This window comes from Syngnathoides biaculeatus, chromosome 6 (assembly GCF_019802595.1).
Source record: "Syngnathoides biaculeatus isolate LvHL_M chromosome 6, ASM1980259v1, whole genome shotgun sequence".
NCBI classification, from domain to species: Eukaryota; Metazoa; Chordata; class Actinopteri; order Syngnathiformes; family Syngnathidae; genus Syngnathoides; species Syngnathoides biaculeatus.
Window position 1 is genome coordinate 21,379,827 of NC_084645.1, and position 24,575 is coordinate 21,404,401.

General features: G+C 43.5%; 1 protein-coding gene across 1 annotated transcript in view; it reads left to right on the plus strand.

The window, feature by feature from the left end:
• shank3a (SH3 and multiple ankyrin repeat domains 3a) overlaps positions 1–24,575 on the plus strand; it is a 125,053-nt gene that overhangs the window by 35,777 nt on the left and 64,701 nt on the right. The window contains exons 6-10 of the mRNA XM_061821659.1: positions 545–622; positions 2,735–2,801; positions 5,281–5,516; positions 7,001–7,164; positions 17,710–17,891. Of these exons, the coding sequence (XP_061677643.1) occupies positions 545–622; positions 2,735–2,801; positions 5,281–5,516; positions 7,001–7,164; positions 17,710–17,891 (727 nt within the window). The remainder of the gene's footprint in view (positions 1–544; positions 623–2,734; positions 2,802–5,280; positions 5,517–7,000; positions 7,165–17,709; positions 17,892–24,575) is intronic.

Sequence of the window (24,575 nt, forward strand, 5' to 3'; positions counted from 1 at the left end):
ACTGAAAAGACGTTGATTAGCGGTGGCGCATTTAAAACGATGATGAATGAATGAAACTTCGGGGCGTTGGAGACCCCTCAACGCTGTTTTAATTTGTGCCAAACTATTTAATGTCTCCTTTAAACGCGGAGATGCGGCATTTAGCAAAGCTGGTGGTTGTGCGGGTGTTCGCTTCGCGTCTGAGGCCAGCGAGTGTCTTTTTTTGGTCGAAAAAGTACAAGCGCAAACAAAAAAAGTCATTTTTCCGCCAAATGCCAAGTACAGCCCGGATGACGGCGATGTCCTTCGAGGCTCGCTCGGCATTTTTGCGCTCATTTTGTTCGGGGCCGGATCTCGCGTATTGATCCCTTCTGGTCTCGAGTCTTTCCCTTCTCTCCTCCTCCCTCCGGGCAGACCTCAGTGTCATTTTTATGAGGTGACATTTAAAAAGTCCGCAAATACACACGCGTGACCTCCACCGCGGCGGCCTAATTGGCCGACCAATTAAGCGCCGGGGCGGCCATTTACATGCCCGCGTCACATAAATGTCTGTACCGTCATGTAGGACAGCTGCACGCGTGTTCTGCTGTTTCGGGGGGCCAACAAGGAGATCAAGAACTACAACAGCCAGACTGCCTTTCAGGTACCACACGCTGCCGCTTTCACACGTTTTTAACACCTCTTGTCATGATCAAAGTCAGCAAAGTCGTTTCATCTGATAATCCGATTGATAATAAATCATATTTTACAGACTATCCTGATAATTATTCTGTGGTGTGGGGCTTGTGGACTGGTTTCCCCCCCCCCCCCCTCCAATCTGCTACAAAAAAAATGTACAGCAATCGCAAATGTTAAACTTGTTCAATACTTACGATATAGCGACGGGTAGCGGCGTACATACATATTCATAACTCGGTCAAATCCGAGCGTTTTATCTCCCTGACAAGAAAAGTCAACAAAGACCTGCTTCTCAGATCTCTTTAAAAGCTTATACTAAATAATTTTTCTCTGGTTTGATATGCTTGGAAAACGTCTATTTGTTTGGATATGTTCAAACTATTGAAAACAATAATATTTATCGTTAAAATCTTGACATTAAGGCCTGATTTAAGCATTTTTCCCATTTTTTGTCAAATTCAGCTTAAGCCCACTTCTCAAATTACTTTAAAAGATTATCCTGTGGTGTGCGGTGTTAACATTTTTTTTTTTTTTACCCCCTCGCAAATCGGTCAGTAAACCTGTTCAAAATTTACGATCGCAAATCATTTTTTTTTTGCGTCGGGTCAACACGTGTTCTGTCACATTTGAGAAATCCGTTTAGGTGTGACGTCGCTTTAACCGATTTTTCAAACGTGAGCAACCAGACCCGATGAAAAACTCGTCGTGTGAGTTCTTGTTGGTCTTACAATCGGTGGTGTGACGCGAAATAACCGACACAGCACACGCTCATAAGTATAGAGCTCGTGCACCGACATCACGGAAATCACGTGGCTGGGCATATTGCCGGTCTAGCAAAGCATTATTCATTGCTAAGTCGGAAATATGTCTTGTAGCACGACGCCCAGCGTCTTGTCTGATACCGTTAAACATGCTAATAAAGGAATTTACGTGGAAAAATGAGATCAACTCGGCATAGAGGACCCGTATTTAATGCCGAAGTCTGTTTTTGCCGATAAGAAATTAGATCAACACATGGATCTGGTGAGTAAGTCATCGAGATTTACACGGAAGAGTTTGAAAGCGTAGAAAAGTCTGGACGCGTACGAATACTTCGTTGCTGGATCTGTTCTCAATCAAGAATAAATCCCACATAGTGATGGATCCACTCATATTTTTTCAATACAAATACCAATATTTAAATAAATGATCCCTGGTTTTACACAAACTTGCATTCATTGACTATGATTGGGAAAAAAAAAAAAAAGACAGCGAGTCGTTTCCAACGTACACAGAAGCGCGTTGCGGCCACACGTTAAAGTTTGGTAAATTTCTCCATGACAGATGTTTGGGTTTTTTTTTCTAATATGGATTGTTGTCAAATGAGTTCAATGCGTATTTAAAAAAGAGAAACTAAACCGCTGGGATAGGCTTCAGCCACCGTACACGGAAGCGCGTTGCGGCCACACGTTGAACTTCGGTACACCTATGTGTGACCGACGTTTTTTGTTGTTTTTTTTTTAAATACGCATTGGACTCATTTGAGAACAATGCATATTTAAAAAAAAAAAAAAAACATCTGTCGCACAAGAGTTTACCAAAGTTTAACGTGTGGCCGCAAGACGCTTCCGTGTACGTTGGAAACTCCGGCAATGTGGCGCCTTAAAAGCAATGACGTCACGTGCACGAGCTCTATTGGTCAGGTCCCGCATACCCGATCTGTGTTGTAGTACCAACACTGACCTGTGAGAGGCAGCACTGTGCAAAAGAAGAATGAGTACTGTAATAGAAAAAGATATTGAATAGATCAAATAAAAATAGTTGTCTTTTCACAACATTGCTCTTTTCATTGCCGCTTTTGTCGGGGAGAACAAACTTACGAGGCAGCAGCACGATTTTGCGGCTGGTGGTCAGCACGTGTGCCTCGCGTCGCCCGAGGACGCGGGTTTGAATCGCGGTTCCGAGACATCCGACAACCGGGCCTCCGCTGACTTTGATCAGAACTGAAGAGACGGCTTCTGTGCACCCGTAACGGGCGGCGTAATCGATGTTCCCTCGTATCGAACTCTCCGTTAATACGTCCATTCTCGCCCTCCAGGTGGCTATTATAGCAGGGAACTTTGATCTGGCGGAAATCATAAAGGTCCACAAGGCGTCAGACGTTGGTGAGTGACTCATACTTTGGCGGTCCTTTTCCTCCGGGGGTTCTCGGGCTCCAACGATTTCTGGGTGGGGAGACGCGGAAAATGAAAGAGTGGAGAGGGTCAGAAAGATGAAGGAGATGCGGAGGGGTGGGGGGGTGTGGTATTGGATTCCCCCACCCCCCGCCGAGCTGAGCTGCTACGTGCAGGAAAACTCTGCCATCTAGTGTACAAGTTCATTTTGTAGCGCCTCCATATACCTGCACGGTACACCTTAGGTCGGGAAGCTTTTAGGCTGAGAAAATATAATTTCAAAAGAGCCGTGCAATATTTTCAAAACATAAATAAAGGTGCATTTGAGCATTAGTTTAGAACCGACAATAAGTCTCTGAATTCTTTTAAATAAGATTGTTATGATATTGCTAAGCAATGATGACAAACGAATGTGACTTCCGGTTTTGCTGATGGTTTTCTCGTCTTTCATACGTCGTTAGATTAAACGTCCTGCAGGCGTCGAGACTTCCGTCCGTTTATAGTGAACGTAATTAAATTAGATTTTCCGTCACGATGGTACCGTGGTGAACAGTTCTTGCCAACATTAGCATGTCTTTTATTCGTTTGATGATCTTGTCTTGATGCGAAAAGTTGTCAAATCGGCAACATCAGGCACGATTGCTTCGGCATATTCCTCCATGGCTGTCCGGTCTTGCCCAAAACTGTCCACAATCTTTTTGCGCAATTAATTGTTGCTACCGCGTTGGATCCTTCTGCCCCTGCGCACGTCGACTGCTAACGGTGCACTACGGCAACCCCGCTAGGACAAACCGTCTCTGCTTATTTGCCTTGCCCACGCGACAGAAAATGACATTGTCCAGTATGTAGTGATGAGGGCTGTGCGACCCATGTGCAACATCAAAAGAGCCAGATATGGCGCGCGAGCCATAGCTTCCGACCCCTTGTAGAGTCTTATCTTTTGCCATTGTTTTTTTTTCTTTCAAATAGCTTCTATTTCATTCAGTTTGTCAGTTACAGTGGGGAAAAAGTTGAAAAAAATGAAGACACTTGCCGTAATTTCTCGAAAATAATTTTCAATTTTTTCGAAAAATATTTTCAAAAAGTCAATAGAGCGCATTATATTAAGGTATGGATGAAAAATTAAAAAAGACAATCACGTATAGTTGTACATACAGTGGTTGGAAAAAAAAGGTATACATATACATTTCTTTCTGATATTTGATGTCTTATGTTACAGATTTATATGTATTATGGTCATGTGCACCACCAACTTGAACGCTTTGCATTTTACCATCGTTAGCGTAGCATATTTGTCGCGACCGCGCCAAACATCAGAAACGAAAGCCCCTGAGCTTGTTTTGACTTAAACGACGACAAAAAGATCTCGACCACAAGGCCTGATTGTGCAGCCGCTTTTTAAAGGAATGCGTCATCACTCGTGCCGATGACGCCGCCAAACCAGAAAACAAAACGTGAACTGAAACTACGTAGTACAATTGTATATCATTTAAAAAAAAAGGGGGGGGATAGCGCACACAATTAAAATACAAGTACAAAAAATAAAAGTGCAAACTTGGCAAATTAGAAATACAAACAATTCCTGATATTGTGAGCATATAGAGAGCAGCAAATTGGTGGTGCGCATTGTACATGGGTAGAAGGGTTTTCCGTATTTTTTGGGATCAACTTTGGCGGTGCGCCAAGCATCAGAAACGAAAGCCCCTGAGTTTGTTTTAACTCAAACGACGACTAAAATATCTCGACTACAAGGGCTAGTTGTGCAGCCGCCTTTAAAAGGTGTGTTTCATCACTCGTGCCGATGACGCGGCCAAACCAGAAAAAAAAAACGTAATCTGAAACTACGTAGTACGATTGTACCGTCATTTTTTTTTTTTAAAAAAAGGGATAGCACACACAATTAAATTACAAGTACAAACAATTAAAGTACAACTTGGCAAATTAGAAATACAAACAATTCCTGATATTGTAAGCATATAGATCGCAGCAAATTGGTGGTGCGCATTGTACATGGGTAGAAGGGTTTTTCGGGTTTTTTTTTTTTTGGGGGGGTCAACTTTGGGGGTGCGCATTATACTTGAGGACTCGTTATACTTGAGAAATTTCGATAATACTTCATTTAGTGACACTGAAGTCAACTCTTAGTAGTAAGATTGATGACAATAGAAACATTATGTCCCCAATTTTTCTCCCATTACGTCCGATAGTGTCCCACTGTGTCCTCTATTATGTCCCGTTTTTCCTCATTTGTCCAGTACCATTTGACACGTCACTGACTTTCTTTCATCATGGCATATTTTGACCATCATGCCCCTATTACGTTTCCCCTTAATATTTTGTAGGTCCCACCGTGCCCATCGTGTTCCATTTTGTCCCACGACGTCCTCCGCGTGTCCGATTCCGTTCTCTTTATTTGACGTAGTAGCGGACCCCGTGAAAGAATAAAGGTGTCGTCATTCTGTGTCGTCAGTGCCTTTCCGGGAGACGCCCTCCTACACCAACCGTCGGCGGGTGACGGGCCCCACCCCGTCCCCGCGCTCGCTGCTGCGCTCGGCCAGCGACAACAACCTCAACGGCAACGACGGCGCCCACGTCCACCGCCCGACGCCTCGCGAGTCCCGCGGCCGCCAGCAGGGTCACTCGCCCGTGCCGTCGCTGCGCAGTCTGCCCGCTTTCGGTCAGCACCAGGGGGGCAGCCTTGGGGAGGTGAGACTGCTTGCCACTCATTTTCTGCTCCAGTTTTATTTTTTCATTTTTTTGCCTTTTTAAGCACGTAGTAAAAAAAAAAAAAAAAAAGGAGATTATTCAAAAAATAAATGCTATAGGTAGAGAATTTGAGGAAAGGAACATAAGTGTGATTTGGTGTTAATTCTGTCTTATTTTTTCACTTTATTAATATTGATTAGTGTCATAATATGCTATAATAACAGGAATTAACATCTTCTTACACTTTGTTAATGACTTAAGCATATTTTAAGCTATTAGCGCCCTTTGACATCTTACTTTATTAGCACCGTTTAATGGATTCTATTAACTGTAATCTTTGAAAACTATTTTACCGATGCTTAACTTCTCTTATACACTTTATTAACAGTGGTTAAGTACAGTGGAATATTTATTTTAATAGGTGTTTAATATCTCTTTACACTTAATTAACAGTGTTTCTATTTTAATACATTATTAACATGCCTATCTTAATATTACCCATTTAAGATGTGTTGCGCTTCGTTTTACACTTACAACGACAAACATTTGGATTTTACAATCTTGATGGCAAACAAAAAAAGTGACATGAAACATTTTTGCATTATTTTTTTAAATACAATTTTTAATGTTTTTCTGTCTTAAAATGAACTGCAGTTACATTAAAATGCAATTTTTATGGGAATGAAAACAAAGTTTATTTTGAGTGTAATTAAGTGATTTTCCTTCTAAATTTATAAAACGGTCTCTAAAGCTGAATATGAGGAAAAACAGAGTTGCGCGCAAATGATTGTATCAAAACTTTTTTAGGCTTTTTAACGTTAAAAAAATATATATTTTGAGCTATTGTTGCATCAGCGGTATGTTTGTGTTTTATGACATTTCACCCCTAGGTGAAAACTGCATTTATAAAAAAATTTTAAGGGCAGCTTCAATCCTATTGGAATAATCTGCACAATGTGTTTTTTTTTTCTTCCTGTTAATTTAAAACCTCATTTATAAAACTCTGCGATAAGTTGATGAATAGTTCTTAGATAGATAGAGAGAGAGAGAGAGAGAGAGAGAGAGAGAGAGAGAGAGAGAGATAGATAGATAGATAGATAGATAGATAGATAGATAGATAGATAGATAGATAGATAGATAGATAGATAGATAGATTTGGAGGTGTTTCGGTATAGATAGATAGATAGATGATAGATAGATAGATAGATAGATAGATAGTAGATAGATAGATAGATAGATAGATAGATAGATAGATAGATAGATAGATAGATAGATAGATAGATAGATAGATAGATAGATAGATAGATAGATAGATAGATAGATAGATAGATAGATAGATAGATAGATAGAGAGGAACAGACAGCCAGATAGATAGATAGATAGGAACAGCCAGTCAGATAGATGGATGGATGGATGGATGGTGTGCATCTTTCCTGACCCAAAATGGCTGAATGGAAGTGAACCGAATGGACTGTGCGCCGCAGAGTCGTCATGGCGACCTCCCCGACAGCAGCCTCCAGAGCACGGGCAGCTCCAGGTCCTCCCATTCGCGCTCGCCTTCCCTGCATCACTCGCACGACGACGACAGGCCGGCGCCGCGGCGCTCGCACAGCCACGGCTACCCCCACGGACATCGGGGGAGACTCAGGTCGGTGACGCCCGCTTTGGTTCCCGCGACTGGAGCGGGATGAACGCCTCCGGTTCTGGCGACTCGGCGTCCGAGCTCGCTCTCAAATACAACCCAGAGAATTGACCCAATAAATGTAGTGGAGCAATTTGCAGTCATTTTAATTAGATTCATTAAAATCATATATTTTAGACAAGTGGCTATGAAATATGTAATACAATACATGTGCAAGCCTGAAAGGGCAAAATCGGAGGAAAACCAAATTCGCCTTACAGGAGAGCGAACGGAGCCGAGATCTCATTGTTTGTCCCCCACACTACAATCCCGGTTCTGTGACATAAAACTCACACTGACTTTGCCCAACACCCTCAGACAGGAACAAATCTCAGTAAAAAGCAACGATGAGCTTAGCTTGATTTACTCGGTGGGGCCTCTTGCTTTGCTGTTTGTTTGCTGAGGTCATATCTATCTATCCATCTATCTATCTATCTATCTATCTATCTATCTATCTATCTATCTATCCATCTATCTATCTATCTATCTATCTATCTATCTATCTATCTATATATCTATCTATCTATCTATCTATCTATCTATCTATCTATCTATCTATCTATATCTATCTATCTATCTATCTATCTATCTATCTATCTATCTATCTATCTATCTATCTATCTATCTATCTATCTATCTATCTATCTATCTATCTATCTATCTATCTATCCATCTATCCATCTGTCAGTCGAGCGCCTCGGTGTGAGTTGTGGTCTACAGCAGCTTTTTTTGCGAGCGTTCGTCATTTTGTACGTGTATTTTTCTTCAATAAATGGACGAAAAGCGGATAGGTGACACTTTCACTCCTCGCATAGAAATGCTTTTCCATTTCGCTTGCAGAGCTAAAATGTAAGTTGTCTTATCACTGGAAAAACTTGTAGGTTAAGGTAGTAGTCCGTACTACTGCACGAAGTCCAGCACATTCTGTTATGTGACGCTGGTGATACAAAACACAGGACGCGACGTAAATTGTAACAATTCTTTTGAATTTGCGTCACGAAAACATTATTTATGAATAGAAAAAAGATGCTGTCGGATGCGTCTAAGTTACCCAATCACAACAAAAAAGGCCTCGCTCCTTTTTGCCAATCAAACGTCAAAATGGGCACCGATTTATGAAGTTTGTCTGCTCTGTGGTGCGCGATTGATGGGAGAGAGTGAACAAAAACAGGCTTGATTGCGTTGGGCTTGAAAAGTCGGCTGCGTCCCGGCCTAATTGGCCTCGTCCGCATCCGCAGGCTCGACGAAGACCTTCTTCCTGTGCGCGCGTTCGCCTTTAAAGCGTCCCAGCGCGCCGTCTGGATGCAGAAAGTGAATAATCCCCCCCCCCTCCCGACTCCCGCTCTCGTTTACCGACCTCCTGTTTATGGCCCAGTTCGGATTGAACGGTGACCCGCGCGGGCCTCGCGGGGATATTTTAACCGCTCTGAACGTACGGCGGCTCGAGTTGCCCAAACCAAACCCCTTTACAACGGTCGAAGGCATCAAATGGAGCTAATAAATGCTGAAAAAAGTGCCTAGCAACCTCTTCCCCTCATTCAAAACTGGAGCTGTTATGTTCGTCCTTGCTCGGCCTCCCTCGTTGCCCGATCCGTAACGTCCATTATTTGCATGCAAAAGACGGACGATTATCAGCACGCAACGTGCGATGCGGATTAGTGGTTTTTTTGTTGTTGTTGTTGTTTTTTTTAATCATTCACAGAGCCGACGGAGAGAGAAAGCAGCTATTTAAAGGTCATGTGTCATGCCTATAAACACTCTAAAATAGATATTGTAATGAAAAATACGGAAACATTATCCACTTCACTGTCCACACGAAAAAAAAAAAATATGAGCGGAGAGCGCGTCATCCATGCGCAAAGTTGCGGAAGTCTCACTCGACATCCGAGCGGTCGCCATATAAGCTGCGACGTCTGTTCATTACGTCACACCCCGACATTCGCCATTGAAAACACGCTGTGCCACCTGCTATGGGACACGGAAGCTCTTTTCGAACAAGAGAACATCTCACAATCGAGTGAAGTGACCGGGGCAACCTTACTCTATCGTTTCGAGCCATATTTAGATGATATGCGGATCACTTCTTACGAACAACAGACTCCCCGACAGTATGTAGGAGCCAGCCCGGCCAAAGCCGTGGCTCGCGGCGGACAAGGCGTCGCTGAAGCCGTCCGCCGCGGACAAGATCGAGTGAAATGACCGGGGCAATATTATCCTATCGTTTCCAGCCATATTTAGATGATATGCGGATCACTTTTAACTAACAACAGACTCCCAGACAGTAGGTATGAGCCAGCCCGGCCGAAGCCGTGCTCGGTGCCGACATATTTAGCATCCCTGATTTACGTACGCGTATCTTTTGTTACATTCTGAGAAGATTACGTCCCCCCAACCCCCAAAAGTATTATTATTTTTTTTTTTTAGTAGCTGTATCCACACCTACCTGTCATTTGGAACCCACAAAGCTCTCGTCCTTTGCACCCGTGCAATCCATTTTTCACGACGAACCGGGTCTCTTGGAAACTTGTGAAGGGTAAATCCGTCCTCCCGAGTGTTCGGACAATATCCAGCAATACAACGAGCCGGCATTTTGGCTAACACGAAGGAACAAAGAGCTAGCACTCTTTCCAGGTAAAACTAGTAGAAACATACGAGAGCGCTTGAGTGGGCGTCTGCTACTAACGTCACTTCCTGCTTCTTCTCCAAAACAAATCCCTCGAGACGTTTTTCTTGGCAGGGGTGACAAAAAGCCATAAACTTAAAAATCATGTTGCGTGGTGAAAAAATGGATGGGTCCATTCCAGCTGCCTTTTTTTTTTTTTTAATCATTAATAACATACTAAAAATCATGCATTTCATGACAGTGGACCTTGAAGCGAAAGGCCATTTGCTTGGCAGGACCTCAACCCACCTTTATTTATCGAGTATTTAAAAAAAAAAAGAGCATCACAATAAAATGGTGATAAAATAATGAAAAATAAATACAATCATAATTTGTTGAAAAAATACAGTATGATACTCATAAAACCAGTCGGTGTCATCGAATCACTCCATCTGTATCTTTTGACCAAACTATTGAGTTGGAATGTTGGCTGCGTGTTCTACCAAGGGGACCTATTCTTGGCGCTGGTGTACGGAATGAAGTACAAATACTTTGTAACAATACTTAAGTCGATTTTACAGCTGTCTTTACTTCCATCCATCCATTTTCTTAGCCGCTTATCTTCACAAGGGTCACTGGTAGTGCTGGAGCCTATCCCAGCCGTCAATGGGCAGAGGGTGGGTTACACCCTGAACTGGTCGCTAGCCAATCGCAGGGCACGTGGAGACCAACAGCCGCACCCACAATCGCACCTAGTGGCAATTTAGAGCGTCCAATTAATGTTGCATGTTTTTGGAATGTGGGATTAATGTCCACCTGGAAAGAACCCACCGAGGCACGCGGAGAACATGCAAACTCCACACAGGGAGGGCTGGGATTGAACCCGGGTCCTCAGAGCCGTGAGGCCAACGCTGAGCTACCGTGCCGGCCTGTCTCTACTTAACAGGGTATTTATTTTTCACAAATTAATACTATTTTTGGAAAGCAGACTTCTTATTTTGTCAGAATAGTGACTTTTTTCCATCTGCTTTGATGACGACTAGTCGTCTTGGAAAAATAACAGTAACAAGTGACATTTTCCTAACTGGTAGCAAAAGTACTTACAGTGTGCTTAAATAGAAGTACAGATAACAAATCTTCCCACGAAGCTGCGCAACTGCGCATTTGCGCACTTGTCGCACACTCTCAGCGCAGAGCAAAATAGATCCAGCGCAGTGAACTACCGCCTGACGTCTTTTTTCAATTTTTAATTTTAAAAGTGGCAGCACACAAAGAGCTGCTGCTCGGCCACACCGGGCCACACACTCTACGTCCTTGTTTACCTGACACCGCCCCCCCCACCCCCTCCATTTTAAAGGGGTACACTCATAATTACAAATACCAGGGTATGTGAATCATCGAAGAAAAAGTGGTGAAACTGGATGAGATTTTCTCTTTTTTTTGAGTGAGAAAGGTCTGGTCTGAAGCCAAAGTAGAAAGTGCAGGATGAGATGGTGTATAATGTTAAAATTCCACCTTGGCACAGCCTGATTGAGGATGAAATCACAGATGATATATTGCCCAAAAAGACAATTCTGTATTTTAAATATTGGATGCAACATGACATTAACCCTATAACTGTTTTGGAGCATCATTCAGCTTTCAACGTGCATTTTGAAAGATATTCTGCGAGCAATAATTCAGTTTTACACCAAGAGAAACAGATGGGGATATCATTGTGGCTTAAAAAAAATGAAACAAAATTGGAAGTGACATTTCAATTTTATAGTTAATAGTTGGCTTGGTATGTATTTGTATTGTAACGTTTTTTTTTTTTTTTTTACATTTTTAATGTAAGTTTGCAAAAATACAAAATTATTCTTTAAAATGTTCTGATGGGAATGTCAACTGAACCTTTTGATGAGCCGTGTAACTCCTTTGGATGGCACCGATTGACCACAGTGCGTACGCCTGAGGTTGCTCACAGTGGTCAGAGGGGGCGCTCACGGCCTTCGTGTGTTTGCTCAAACACGTAAAAAATTAAATTAAAAGGAAAAAAGAAAAACAACTCATAAATCCGGAAGTATGGATTTAAGTCCTGCACTTGAGCAGCACACTAATGGGAATCACGAGATTCTCAGAGGCTTTTGCGTCATGTCCTGAAGTAAACTGACCAAGTATGACTCACTACTCTGTACTTTGTTACTTGCCACCACTGCAAAAGGGTTCACCGCTGTCATGATAATATATAAAAATAATAAGACGCTCTTTTGATTTTAATGGCAGTCGGATGAAAAAAAACAAACATTTATTTTTGAATGGATTCGATTGTGACGTCTGCCTTTGTCGCCGGGCGTCCTCGCGGCTTCTGCTCTCCGTCTAGCGTTGTTCCACGCCGGGTTTCAAACATTAACATGCGGCGGTCGTCGCCCCCGTACTAACCGGCTCACGGACCCCCCCCACCCCACCCCACCCCACCCCCACCGTAATTGGAAAGCCGTCAGCGAGCTGTTGTTCCTCCGAGACGGGGATGGAGAGAGAGAAAGGTCGCTGTGGGTTGGGAGCCGTCGGGCGAATGGAGGCTCTCTCGCGTCAACGATCCCGTTGGACGAGGCCAAAACGCCGAACTCAATTTTGGATTTTGCCAATGTTGCGACCAGTTGAAACAAATTTTTGTTTTCAACCTCGACTGGACGTAAAATTCGGCCCTCGACACCGAGAGTGCGGCCCACGTAGACGTTAGCCTACGGCGAACGCGAGGAGCCGCTCGCTTCTGCGTTTATATTTTTTCTCTCGGATCAGCCAGAAAACGGGCCATAAAATGTCGTCGAATAAAGACGGTAAAAGCTTGCGCCCGGCGTGAAGCTTGCACGGGCGTTTTGCAAGCGCTGAAACCCGCTGCCATGTTTCCAAAGTCACGCTATCTAAGCCAGCGCTAATGTTGCGCCAAAATCTGGGGATTTTTTTTTTTGCAATATTCAAAAATGCTCTACATGAAATAAAAATGTTCCAGGATAAATGTTCAGGATGCACTAGATCACAGGTGTCAAACTAAAGGCCCGGGGGGCAGATCCGGCCCACCGCGTGACTTTACGTGACCCCCGAAAAGCAAAGCACGTGTATCATCTTCCGTGATTTTTTTGGTTCAAATCTCTACCAAAATTTCAAATTGTCATATCGTAAATGATAATATTGAGATGTTAAAAGCATTTTTTGTGTTACCAACCAACAATAGTTGGAAAAGCCCATTAGCCTTGATTTCGGATTCCAAGACGAGTTCATAAATTTCCTGTGTGAATATAATGAGGCGGTTCAGGATTTTAGGGAAACCGCAAGTAAAACCTGGCCCGCGACAAAAATGAGTTTTGCCACCCTTGCACTAGATGAAGTATTTTTATTCAATCAAAGCTAAAATATTAACCATAATGGGCGAAGTTATCAAGGATTTTTTGGTTTGTTTGTTTTTACCAGTGTACTAATATGAGTTGATCAGCTTGCTAAACTTTACATGTGTGCAAAGATGGCAAAAGATGGGTTTACAACCCGGACGTGATTTCAAAAAACAACAATTCACGTTTTTACCTATGGACAATTGAGCGAATTCGGTGCAACACGCATGTTTTGGGTATTCGGGAGGAAGCTGGAGTAGAACTTGGGAGGCGGACCTGCTAAAAACCAGGTCCACTGTGCTGCAGCTGAAGAAGAGACTTTGCAAACTTTTCACCATTAAAATGATTCCCAAGCATCGTTAATATGCGTTCAGCAAATGTTAACTTTTTTTGTGTTTACATTTTGCGACGACGTTCCCGCAGCAGCACGGACCAGCTCGCAGTTGTACGCGCAGCCGCAGTCATCGCGGCGCCTTTTTTATTCTGCTCTATTTCGTTGAAGTCACATAAGTAAATGGGATATTACTTATGATAATACAATCTTTGACTGTGTTTAATGGGCCGCAAAATAGAAACGCAATCGCGGCAAACTTTTGAGGCGTCGTCATTATTCTTGCCTTCATCGATACTATTTGGAGCACACGTCGTAGGAAATGATGCCAGGAATTGCTACACACATGCACATATTCATTGTATTTTATATATATATATATATATATATATAAAGAGAGAGAGAGAGAGAGAGAGAGAAAGAGAAATGGGCGGCACCGTGTATCATCTGGAAAGCGTTGGCCTCGCAGTTCTGAGTTCTCAGGTTCAATCCTGGACCCGCCTGTGTGGAGTTTTCATGTTCTCCCCGTGCCTGTGTGGGTTTTCTCCGGGTGGGCACTCCGGTTTCCTCCCACATCCCAAAAACATGCGACATTAATTGGACACTCTAAATTGCCCCTAGGTGTGATTGTGAGTGCGAATGTTTGTCTCTATGTGCCCTGCGATTGGCTGGCGGCCGGTTTAGGGTGTGCCCCGCTTTCTGCTCATTGACAGCTGCACTCCTGCGAACTTCGTGAGGATAAGCAGCTAAGAAAATGGATGAATTGATATATATATATATAATTTTTTTTTACAACGGTTAGAAATGTTTCCTCACAACCTTATATTAATAAGGCATGATAATTATTATTTTCAAAATATACCAAACAAATGACAACTCCTGAATTCGTCATTAATTTTAATAGTTTTACAGTCTTATGCTGACTTTTTGTTTCATTTTCAGCTAAGGTCCAACTAGTTTTTAAACAGAATTACAAGTGCAATGGGAAGTTAAGGGGGCACGGTGCCGCAGCTGGAAAGCGTCGGCCTCACAGTTCTGAGGTCCCGGGTTCAATCCCAGACCCGCCTACGTATGTGGAGTTTGCATGTTCTCCTGTGCCTGCGTAGGTTTTTTCTGGGTAGGCACTCCGGTTTCCTCCCACATCCCAAAAACATGCAACATTAATAATTGGACACTCTAAATTGCCCATAGGTGTGATTGTGAGTCCGACTGTTTGTGTCTATGTGCCCTGGCAACCAGTTCAGGGCCCGTTGACAGCTGGGATAGGCACCCGCGACCCTCGTGAGGATAAGTGGCTAAGAAAATAGATGGATGGATGTGGAGTTAAGCAAAATTAAAAAAAAACAGTAATAGTTTTTAAAATGCTCGCTTCCATAAAATCTCAATTTTTCAAATGTAAAAGAAACAAAGCAGCCAGTCAGTGGTTGGATTTTTTTTTTTTTAAATTTCCTTCAGCCAATGTGACCAACGATTGTGTTGGGTGGAAAACATTTTACGTGACTTTGTTTTATTTTGTAACCAAGCACGTCAGATATTCCAGGTGGAAAAAAATACATTAAACACCTTTTGATTTTGACTTTTCGAAAAAAAAAAAAAAAGCAAATTATTTTTAGGCGCCAGGTGGCAAGTTTGAAGAAAAACAAGTTAATCAACAATAAAAAAAACATTTGGCATTATTTTATTTTGTAACCAAGCACGTCAGATATTGAAAATGGAAAAAATACATTAAACACCTTTTGATTTTGACTTTTCGCAAAATAAGGAGTATTTTTTAGGCGCCAGGTGGCAAGTTTGAAGAAAAACAAGTTAATCAACAATAAAAAACATTTGGCATTATTTTATTTTGTAACCAAGCACGTCAGATATTGAAAATGGAAAAAATACATTAAGCACCTTTTGATTTTGACTTTTCGTAAAATAAGCGAGTAATTTTTAGGCGCCAGGTGCCAAGTTTGAAGAAAAACAAGTTAATCAACAATAAAAAACATTTGGCATTATTTTATTTTGTAACCAAGCACGTCAGATATTGAAAATGGAAAAAATACATTAAGCACCTTTTGATTTTGACTTTTCGTAAAATAAGCGAGTAATTTTTAGGCGCCAGGTGGCAAGTTTGAAGAAAAACAAGTTAATCAACAATAAAAAAAACATTTGGCATTATTTTATTTTGTAACCAAGCACGTCAGATATTGAAAATGGAAAAAATACATTAAGCACCTTTTGATTTTGACTTTTCGTAAAATAAGCGAGTAATTTTTAGGCGCCAGGTGGCAAGTGTGAAGAAAAACAAGTTAATGAACAATAAAAAAAACATTTGGCATTATTTTATTTTGTAGCCAAGCACGTCAGATATTGAAAATGGAAAAAATACATTAAGCACCTTTTGATTTTGACTTTTCGTAAAATAAGCGAGTAATTTTTAGGCGCCAGGTGGCAAGTGTGAAGAAAAACAAGTTAATGAACAATAAAAAAAACATTTGGCATTATTTTATTTTGTAACCAAGCACGTCAGATATTGAAAATGGAAAAAATACATGAAACACCTTTTGATTTTGACTTTTCGAAAAAAAAAAAAAAAGCAAATTATTTTTAGGCGCCAGGTGGCAAGTTTGAAGAAAAACAAGTTAATCAACAATAAAAAAAACATTTGGCATTATTTTATTTTGTAACCAAGCACGTCAGATATTGAAAATGGAAAAAATACATTAAGCACCTTTTGATTTTGACTTTTCGCAAAATAAGCGAGTATTTTTTAGGCGCCAGGTGGCAAGTTTGAAGAAAAACAAGTTAATCAACAATAAAAAACATTTGGCATTATTTTATTTTGTAACCAAGCACGTCAGATATTGAAAATGGAAAAAATACATTAAGCACCTTTTGATTTTGACTTTTCGTAAAATAAGCGAGTAATTTTTAGGCGCCAGGTGGCAAGTTTGAAGAAAAACAAGTTAATCAACAATAAAAAAAACATTTGGCATTATTTTATTTTGTAACCAAGCACGTCAGATATTGAAAATGGAAAAAATACATTAAACACCTTTTGATTTTGACTTTTCGTAAAATAAGCGAGTAATTTTTAGGCGGCAGGTGGCAAGTGTGAAGAAAAACAAGTTAATGAACAATAAAAAAAACATTTGGCATTATTTTATTTTGTAACCAAGCACGTCAGATATTGAAAATGGAAAAAATACATTAAACACCTTTTGATTTTGACTTTTCGTAAAATAAGCGAGTAATTTTTAGGCGCCAGGTGGCAAGTTTGAAGAAAAACAAGTTAATCAACAATTTACAAAAAACATTGAAATACTTCAGTATGCAGCAGCCGTGGAGCTGAAATATCAGAATTGCGCCTCTTCCGCCTCGTTTTGAGCCTTTTGAGTTTTGGATTCTGAAACGGGTTCGAAAACGAGGGAGAACCAAGAGCGGGACGATGACAAGGACGCCGAGAGCCACGTGGTCGCTATGGTTGTAGCGACGGAGGAGGGAGGGATGAATGGATGAATGGGCGACCGTAGGTGGAGCTCTGCCGCCGCTGTAATGCGCCGGCGTTCGCCGCTCGTTTGAAGGCGGCGGAATGGACGGCGGCGAAGGAAGACCGGAGCGGCGACGGCGAATCCGAACGGGATCGAGCTTTTGTGCAGCACGCAACAGTGTTCACGGCGGATCGGAGGGGGTTGTGCGTGTGTGTCGAAGGGGAGGGGTGCAACACAACAGCGACGGCGGCGGCAGTCGTCGTGGCGGGACTGGCGGAGTGTGTTTGTCCGGACGTGTGTGTGTGTGTGTGTGGAAGAGGAGAGGAGGAGGAGGAGGAGAAGGGAGGAAGGCGGCGGGGCTCCCGAGGAGAAGGGGAGCAGACATCCGCCCGCGCTCCCCCTCGACGGGAGGGCTACGTCGCTGTCGGGAGACGTCCCCCCCCCCCCCCCCTCTACGGAGGAGGATTCTGACAACTCGGGATGACTAAGGGGGGGATTCCGACCGGATCGATCGGACGCGACTCTCCCGATTTCCGCTCCGGACACCGGCGGGTCGTCTCCCGCGGAACCCCGACGGCTCTCGTTTGAACGCGGACCTTTGATGAATCTCTCCCTGCCCGCCGCGAAGACCGGGGGCCGTCACCCGCCGGCGGCCCCGCAGACCGCCGCGTCGGCGACGGCGGGCTTCGGCTACCGGCTGCCCGGGATCACCACGGTAACCTATGTGTTTGTTTACAGCCCCGGCTCGGTGCCCCGGGACCCCAGCCCGCCTCATCACGCGCCGCCGGCGCCGACGGGCGCCCGCGGGCCCAAGCGCAAACTCTACAGCGCCGTCCCGGGTCGCACCTTCATCGTCGTCAAGCCCTACACGCCGCAGGGGGAGGGGGAGATCCAACTCAATCGAGGAGAGAGGGTCAAAGGTAAGACGGCCTCCGCTTCACTTTGGAAAACCAATCTCACGGCGCGGAAAGTTGCCGGAAAAGTTCGTTGGCATCTCGTGGAGGACGAGCCGCGCGTCGCCATATTTCGCGGGCACAGACAGAGGAACAAATCGGGGGACTTTTTCGGGACAGGCAGGACGCAGTTTTCTTCTATCTGGGATCTTTCTTCTGTGCATGTTTCACTTTTTTTGGGCATTTGTACAGCAAATTTTGAGATGGAAATGAAATCAAATAAAAAAAAAATCAAAAGCATAGTCATTGATAATTTTGCGACCAATGGTGTGCAATCAGCTAATTTCATTGAGTGATCTCGTATTGCATATCGTTTCGTACGTTTCTTTGATCTGTATGTTACCATTCAACAAATGTAAATCAGTAGGGCCGTACCATTTTCCAGGCTGGGGTGGGGTAAGAGCTTCTATTGTCGGTGGAATAGTGGAAAGTTGGAGGGGTGGAGCCGCTCGAACGTCACAAAGTGTCATATTTGGGTTTCGTTTGTTGATTTGTACGTTGCCGTGCAGCAGTAAATGTGAGGACAGCAGGATTGTACCATTTTCTCGTTCTTGGGTGGGATAAACTGTTCATTGAACATCGTCACTCAGACAAATTCCATTTGCAGAACGGGAAAAATGTTCTCATCGGCAGGTTTCCCACAAATTTAACGGGGAATGTTCGCGTGAATGCGGGATGCCCCCGGCCCCAGAATGGAAAATGGGACTGTCCTGTCCACCATTGCGAAATGAAGCGTTGCCGTTGACGTTGCAAATGTTGCATTTATTTTATTTTCTGCTTTCCGCTGAGCTGCGGTGGCCGAGCTTTTCATCTGTTTCCGTGTGTGTGTGTGATTTTTGCCTCCATCCACGCCTGACTCAAGACTTTGACTGTAATGACGTGGAAGGTAAACGCCGTATTGTTCTTCCTCAACCCTCGCCACTCTCCCCCACTCGCCTCCCCCTCCGTGTAGTCGACCCGCTGCCCCTGTTTGAATCGAGTTTGTCGGGTTGCAGTTGCGGCTCATGATGTGGAATTCGTTGAATCGCACGATCTGATCGGAACTGGTTTCGGATCCTCTGCGGGATTTCCCGGCGTTGTGCCGGAGTAATTCAGACCGGACGAGTTCGCCGCCTCGTCGAGTCGTCGTTGAAATCAAAACCGGGAATTGAAGGAGAATTTTGGAGAACAGAGTATTTGAATTTTTTTTTTTTTTTTGGTGAATGCTGCAATGTTTTGCATACCTACGGCGCAGACCGCTGGCAATCGAGCGCGCTGAGGTTGTTCCGCGCGTTGAGGTTTGCGTGTTTGTGGATGCGACGAGGTTGAATCAAAAACTCGTGAAATCGAGTTGAGCTGCTCGGACGCGAAAACAGTAAATCTAATATAATACACATAAATATATTGAGAATGATCAATTCCTTCCTTGAAAGCGTACTGGAATTTTCTAGCGATGCGCTTGGAGCGTGCACGCGGATTCAAACAGGTCGTCCTCTCCTCTCCGGCCGTGCTCTCCCCTCTTGAGCATGCGACCTTGTCCCTTTTCCGCCGCTGTTCCCTGTCCACAAATAGACCCCAGCCCCACATCGGCGCACCCCCCCCCCCACCACCACCACCACCACCACCACCCCTCCTCTCAAACTGCATCCATCATTGTTGTGCAAACCCACATTAGCTTAATGAAAGCGCTTCCCACAGGCCAGACAGCGTGAGTAGTCGCTGCACTCAGGTCGGAATTACTCATACTACCTTTACATATGCCAGGAAGTGTTCCGTTTCAGGATTTTGCGTCTGAAACTTTGACATTACACTCTATAAAAATACCATCCAGTTTGTGACAGAGGTCTCCTCTCTGGTTGGTCCACGTTTTTGTTTTAGGGTTTTTTTTTTTTTTTACGTACACTCGAGCCAGTGGACATCTTTCCATGTGCGATCACGTGTCTCGAATATGGTCTTTTGTAATTTGATCCTTATTTGTTCCACCACCACTCTCGAAAACCAAAACACTGAAATTATCTTTCCCCATGGAAATGGCGTGAATCCGTTCCAGGCCACCCCAAATGAAAGCAATGATTTTCAGGAGGGAGGATAATACAGTCATGAAGACACAAACGAAGAATACTTTCACAACTACTGTAAGTGACTCGGTAATATACAGTAATATTAGTCATTCTTAGAAAATAATTTTTAAAAATGCTCAGGAGTGTTGTTATATTTTCCGTCTACATGTGTTGATGCACCGTTTGTTTTCAAATATCCGTGGCTTGAAGTGGAAGAGCACCGCTACAGGTGGAGTTTCTCAGTGCGTGTTAGCTTTACGCTAGCAACGTAAAGATATTTGTTTTAAACACGCTTGTAGATCTCAATGTTTTATGTTGAGTTTGACCGCAAACTTCAACACAAAGCAAAAAATTGAGACTCATATTTGAAAATATGGGTCACTTGTATCTCAAGGCGCCACTGTCCGAGGAAAAATGTATTTATTCCAGTAGAAGCCAGTCATTAAATGAAAGCGAATCAGTTTCTTTGCCGCTTATCCTCACGAGGGTCGCGGGGAGCGCCGGAGCCTATCCCAGCTGTCAACGGGCAATGATCAACCCTGAACTGGTCGCCAGCCAATTGCAGGGCACATGGAGACAAACAGCTGCACTCACAATCACACCGAGGGGCAATTTAAGGTGTCTAATAAATGTTGTGTGTTTTGGGATGTGGGAGGAAACCTACGCAGGCACGGGGAGAACATGCAAACTCCACACAGGGGGTGCCGGGATCGAACCCGGGTCCTCAGAACTGTGAGGCCAACGCTTTTACCAGCTCCTCCGCCAAAGGAATCTCATATTCGGAAAATAAAGTCTGATAAAATGTTTCTTTTATACGTCAAATGTGATTGTGCGGAAACTACACTCATATCATATCAGTCAGCTGGCGTAGGTTCCGCTTCCCCCGTAACCCAAACAAGGACAAACGGCCCAAAAAAATGGACGGAACCGCTGTCGCTCGCCCGACCCGTCGGCGCAGGCCGAGCCCTCGAGCCGCCGCTCGCGCGCCGGACCGCGCAGTCGCGTGGCTTCCGGCCCCGTGGCGGGCCGTCGCGGTGAAACCATCTGGCGCCGTTACGCAACGCCGGCCGCCACGCTGCGTGCCATTTGTGAGGCCGACGTCAGCTCGGGGACGGAAAGACTCGACTGGATGTCTGAAGTTAAGGTTAGAGCAGCTGGACTGTGTTTAATTATTATGTAAAAAAAAAAAATATATATATATATAATATATATATATATATATATATATATATATTATATATATATATATATATATATATAAAATACAAAAACTGGGAATATAACATCCCTTTTGTTGGGATGCCAAACTAACCACTTCAAGGGGACATGGACAGCGTATCGTGATGAAATATTTACACTTGATTAGTTGTGTCGGTGAAGTGGATGTTTGCTCATCAAATGTGAAATTAAAACAAAAAAAAAAGCAGTTCAATCTTTTGTGAGCTGTCTCCTTTGAAAAAAAAAAAAAAAATGGAGCCCTTCTGAAATTTGCTGGATTGGTTTGGATAATTTACATCCTGGCCGGAATTTACAGAAAAGCGATCGTCTCAAGGTCCATACTGAATTGGTTGATATTGTTCTTTGTGAATCAAAATTAATAACAGGTAAGTGTACACGAAGTACATTCTTGAATTGACACTTAACCGCAACCGTTAATTGCAACCCTCGAAAGGGAAAGGGCGTTGGCACACTTCCCTGTTGCTCTCCTCAAGATGTCGTCGACCATTGATCGTGAACACAGCTATTGCCGATCTGTTTCAGAACATTTACTTTGGACTCTTTCACACAATTATTCATGAGCATTATATATATATATGAACGTCAATCAACACTCGTGTTCTGAAAAAGAAACACAGCTCGTTTTTGACGGGTTTCACGCAGGGCTTGTTTGGTTTTCAGGGTTAGGGATACTGATTGATGACACGTTGATCAATTTGCCGTTGTGAACTTTTGCTCATCGGCTTTTGCGCTTCAAGTCCTCGGATATCAATAATGATAATGCATAATGCACTTATATAGCTCGTTTCTAGCTACCCGGAGAAGCTTTCCATTCCCAGATTTATCCGTAGGCGACGTGGGTTAAATATCCCGCGCAGGGACACAAAAACGACACGAGCTCAGGTGAGGATGCGACCTGCCGACCCTCCCGCTTGCAGCGGCGTTAGCTAACATCGTTACGACGTACGGCCGGTATTCCTGTCCAGGAACCGTGTTGATGTGTTTGTGTTTGGCTACGTGTCGCCACAGGTCCTGATCCACGACGCCAATGTACAATTCTTACTGAGTGATGAAGTGCTGCGTCCTTCAGTGAAAATACCATCCATGCTTTTACTGCATTTGCTCGGTCTTCACGCTCGGAGCTAATAGCCTTGTTTACAAGATCCTAGCTTCGCCTCCAGTCATCCCGGTGACGAAAGCCGTACCCGGCATTGACCCCAAGTAGAGGTGGTGGGTGTGGTTACTGGGTGCTCACGATCCTCCTCCCTTCCCCCTTATTTGATATGTTCTCTAACAATAGGATGAATATTTTTAGATTGCCACAACGATGTTATGAAGACATCTGGGATCTTCTCCAATGCCGGTGGAACCCGAAAAATTAATTTCATTGAAATCGCAGGCAACAAAAATTCCTTCGTAGTGTGTCTATTGATTGCATTGTGTGGGTCCCAAGCGCCGAATGACCGATCTCCTTGAGACTCAAGAGCGAAGCTATTTAAAAGACGGACGACCCTGCCTTCGATACATAATGCATTTGGTCTCATCTGCATTCATAAATGGATGGAGTCGTTAATAGGAATAGTGCTCATTTGCCACGGAGGACGAAAGGAAGTCAAGCGGGTTAAAAAGCAAAGAAGAAGAAGGAAAAAAAACGAGAGAGACAGCATCGGGTTTCATGGGCGGTCATAAGCGAGCGTTATTAAAGGCTGAATTTGCAATATCGCGCTCGTATCAGAGCTCATTGGACCGGGGGAAGGGGGAGGGGTGTGGTTTGATATTTCAACACAATGGGACGATCGTAGCCCAAAGCTAACCGTCATTCTGCTTTGCATTACAATCGTGACTTTGATTCATTGAGAGGTAATTACTGTGTAACAACCTCCCAGCCCACTACGGTCGCACGCACACACCTCAGCGTGGGCTTGTTAACACCTTTGTGTTAATCACTAGCTTCGCCGGAGGAGCATCCTTACGATGAGATCGGAATAGGTAAATCTAATTAGTTTGATGTGCTATCAACAGAGTAGCATTGTTGTTATATTGTAGAATTAGCATACCTGTGCCTATTCGATGTCCATGTAGACCTTTTAGCTCCCGATTGGTGAAGTAATGACACGCAGTATTTAGAAGTAGGAGTAATCGTGCCTAGCTAAAGTTTTTTTTGGTGTATTTTCATAGCGAAGGACGACAATTCACAGTCGGACGGTAAACAAAGCTAGACAAAATAGCGCTGACCGTGGCTGTCGAGCGGAGCCTCTGAAGTTGGGCGCTAACTGAAATGAAAGCAGCGATGCAATGAGCAGAAATATGTCCACCCGATTTTCGCTTGATTGGTCAAAGTTATCCAGAATCCTTACGATGATAAAAATGGGAAATGATGAGAAATTCGCTTCAAGCCATTGTTGCCAACTTCATTATGAATTTGGCCTTGAGAATTTTTGGTGCGCCCTCTCACATTAGACGTAAAGCTGCTTTTTTTTTTTCGGGGGGGGGGGGTGGGGGGTAACTTGCTCACGGTTGAGGTTTTGGAAGGCCTCAAATACATATGCAGGTGCATTTCTCCCAAAATACACGGATTTGTAACAATTGGTGTATCTTTAACAATGTTGACCCCACCCCCAAGCCCCAAAACGCCATCACAACAACATCTGATTTTTATTCTGCTCTTAACATCCATCGTTGTCTTTTGAAATATTTTTTTGCAATTAAAAGCCACACAAAAAGCAAAACGCTGAGCTACCAGTTAATGGAGAAAACGTTCGTTCATGCAACCTTTGGGGCATCCGACTCGAGAGGTTCCACAGTATTTGGTTTGAAAAGTAGTACCAAGCAGTGTAGCTCTTAAAGGTCTGATCCAGAGGGAGGTATTTTATTTGTCTATCATACAAATGTTGCTAAAATTTCATTAAAAAAATATTTTAAAAATTCTCAACAGAACAGAAATGTCAACGTCAAAGTCAGTCTCGAGATTTTGTTCAAGATGTCACATAGATTCGGCAAGTTGCGTAACTCCCCGGAATGCGACGTCACGTCAAGACAACATTTAGCCAAAGAGTGAAAAAGCTAGCAAAGATGGCGATCGAGGAAGTGTGTTCTGTACCGCTGTTCTGCGTCAAACGCCGACGGAATCAGCTTACGTTGAATGGTCGAAAGACGAACGGTTAGGCAGGTTCTGGACCAGGTTTGTGAAGACAAAGCGGGCGCATCGGACTCACAAATCAAAGCGGACGGTAATATGTTCCAAGCATTTCACGGGAGGACTGCTTTGAAAACCCGGTACAGCTAGCAAGCAAGTACGCACTGTACGTGTTCAGTCGTTTAAACATATTTGAATTTGATCATTTTGTCAACAAGGTGTACGTAGATTTCTTCAGGCACATATTTTGGGTGCGGA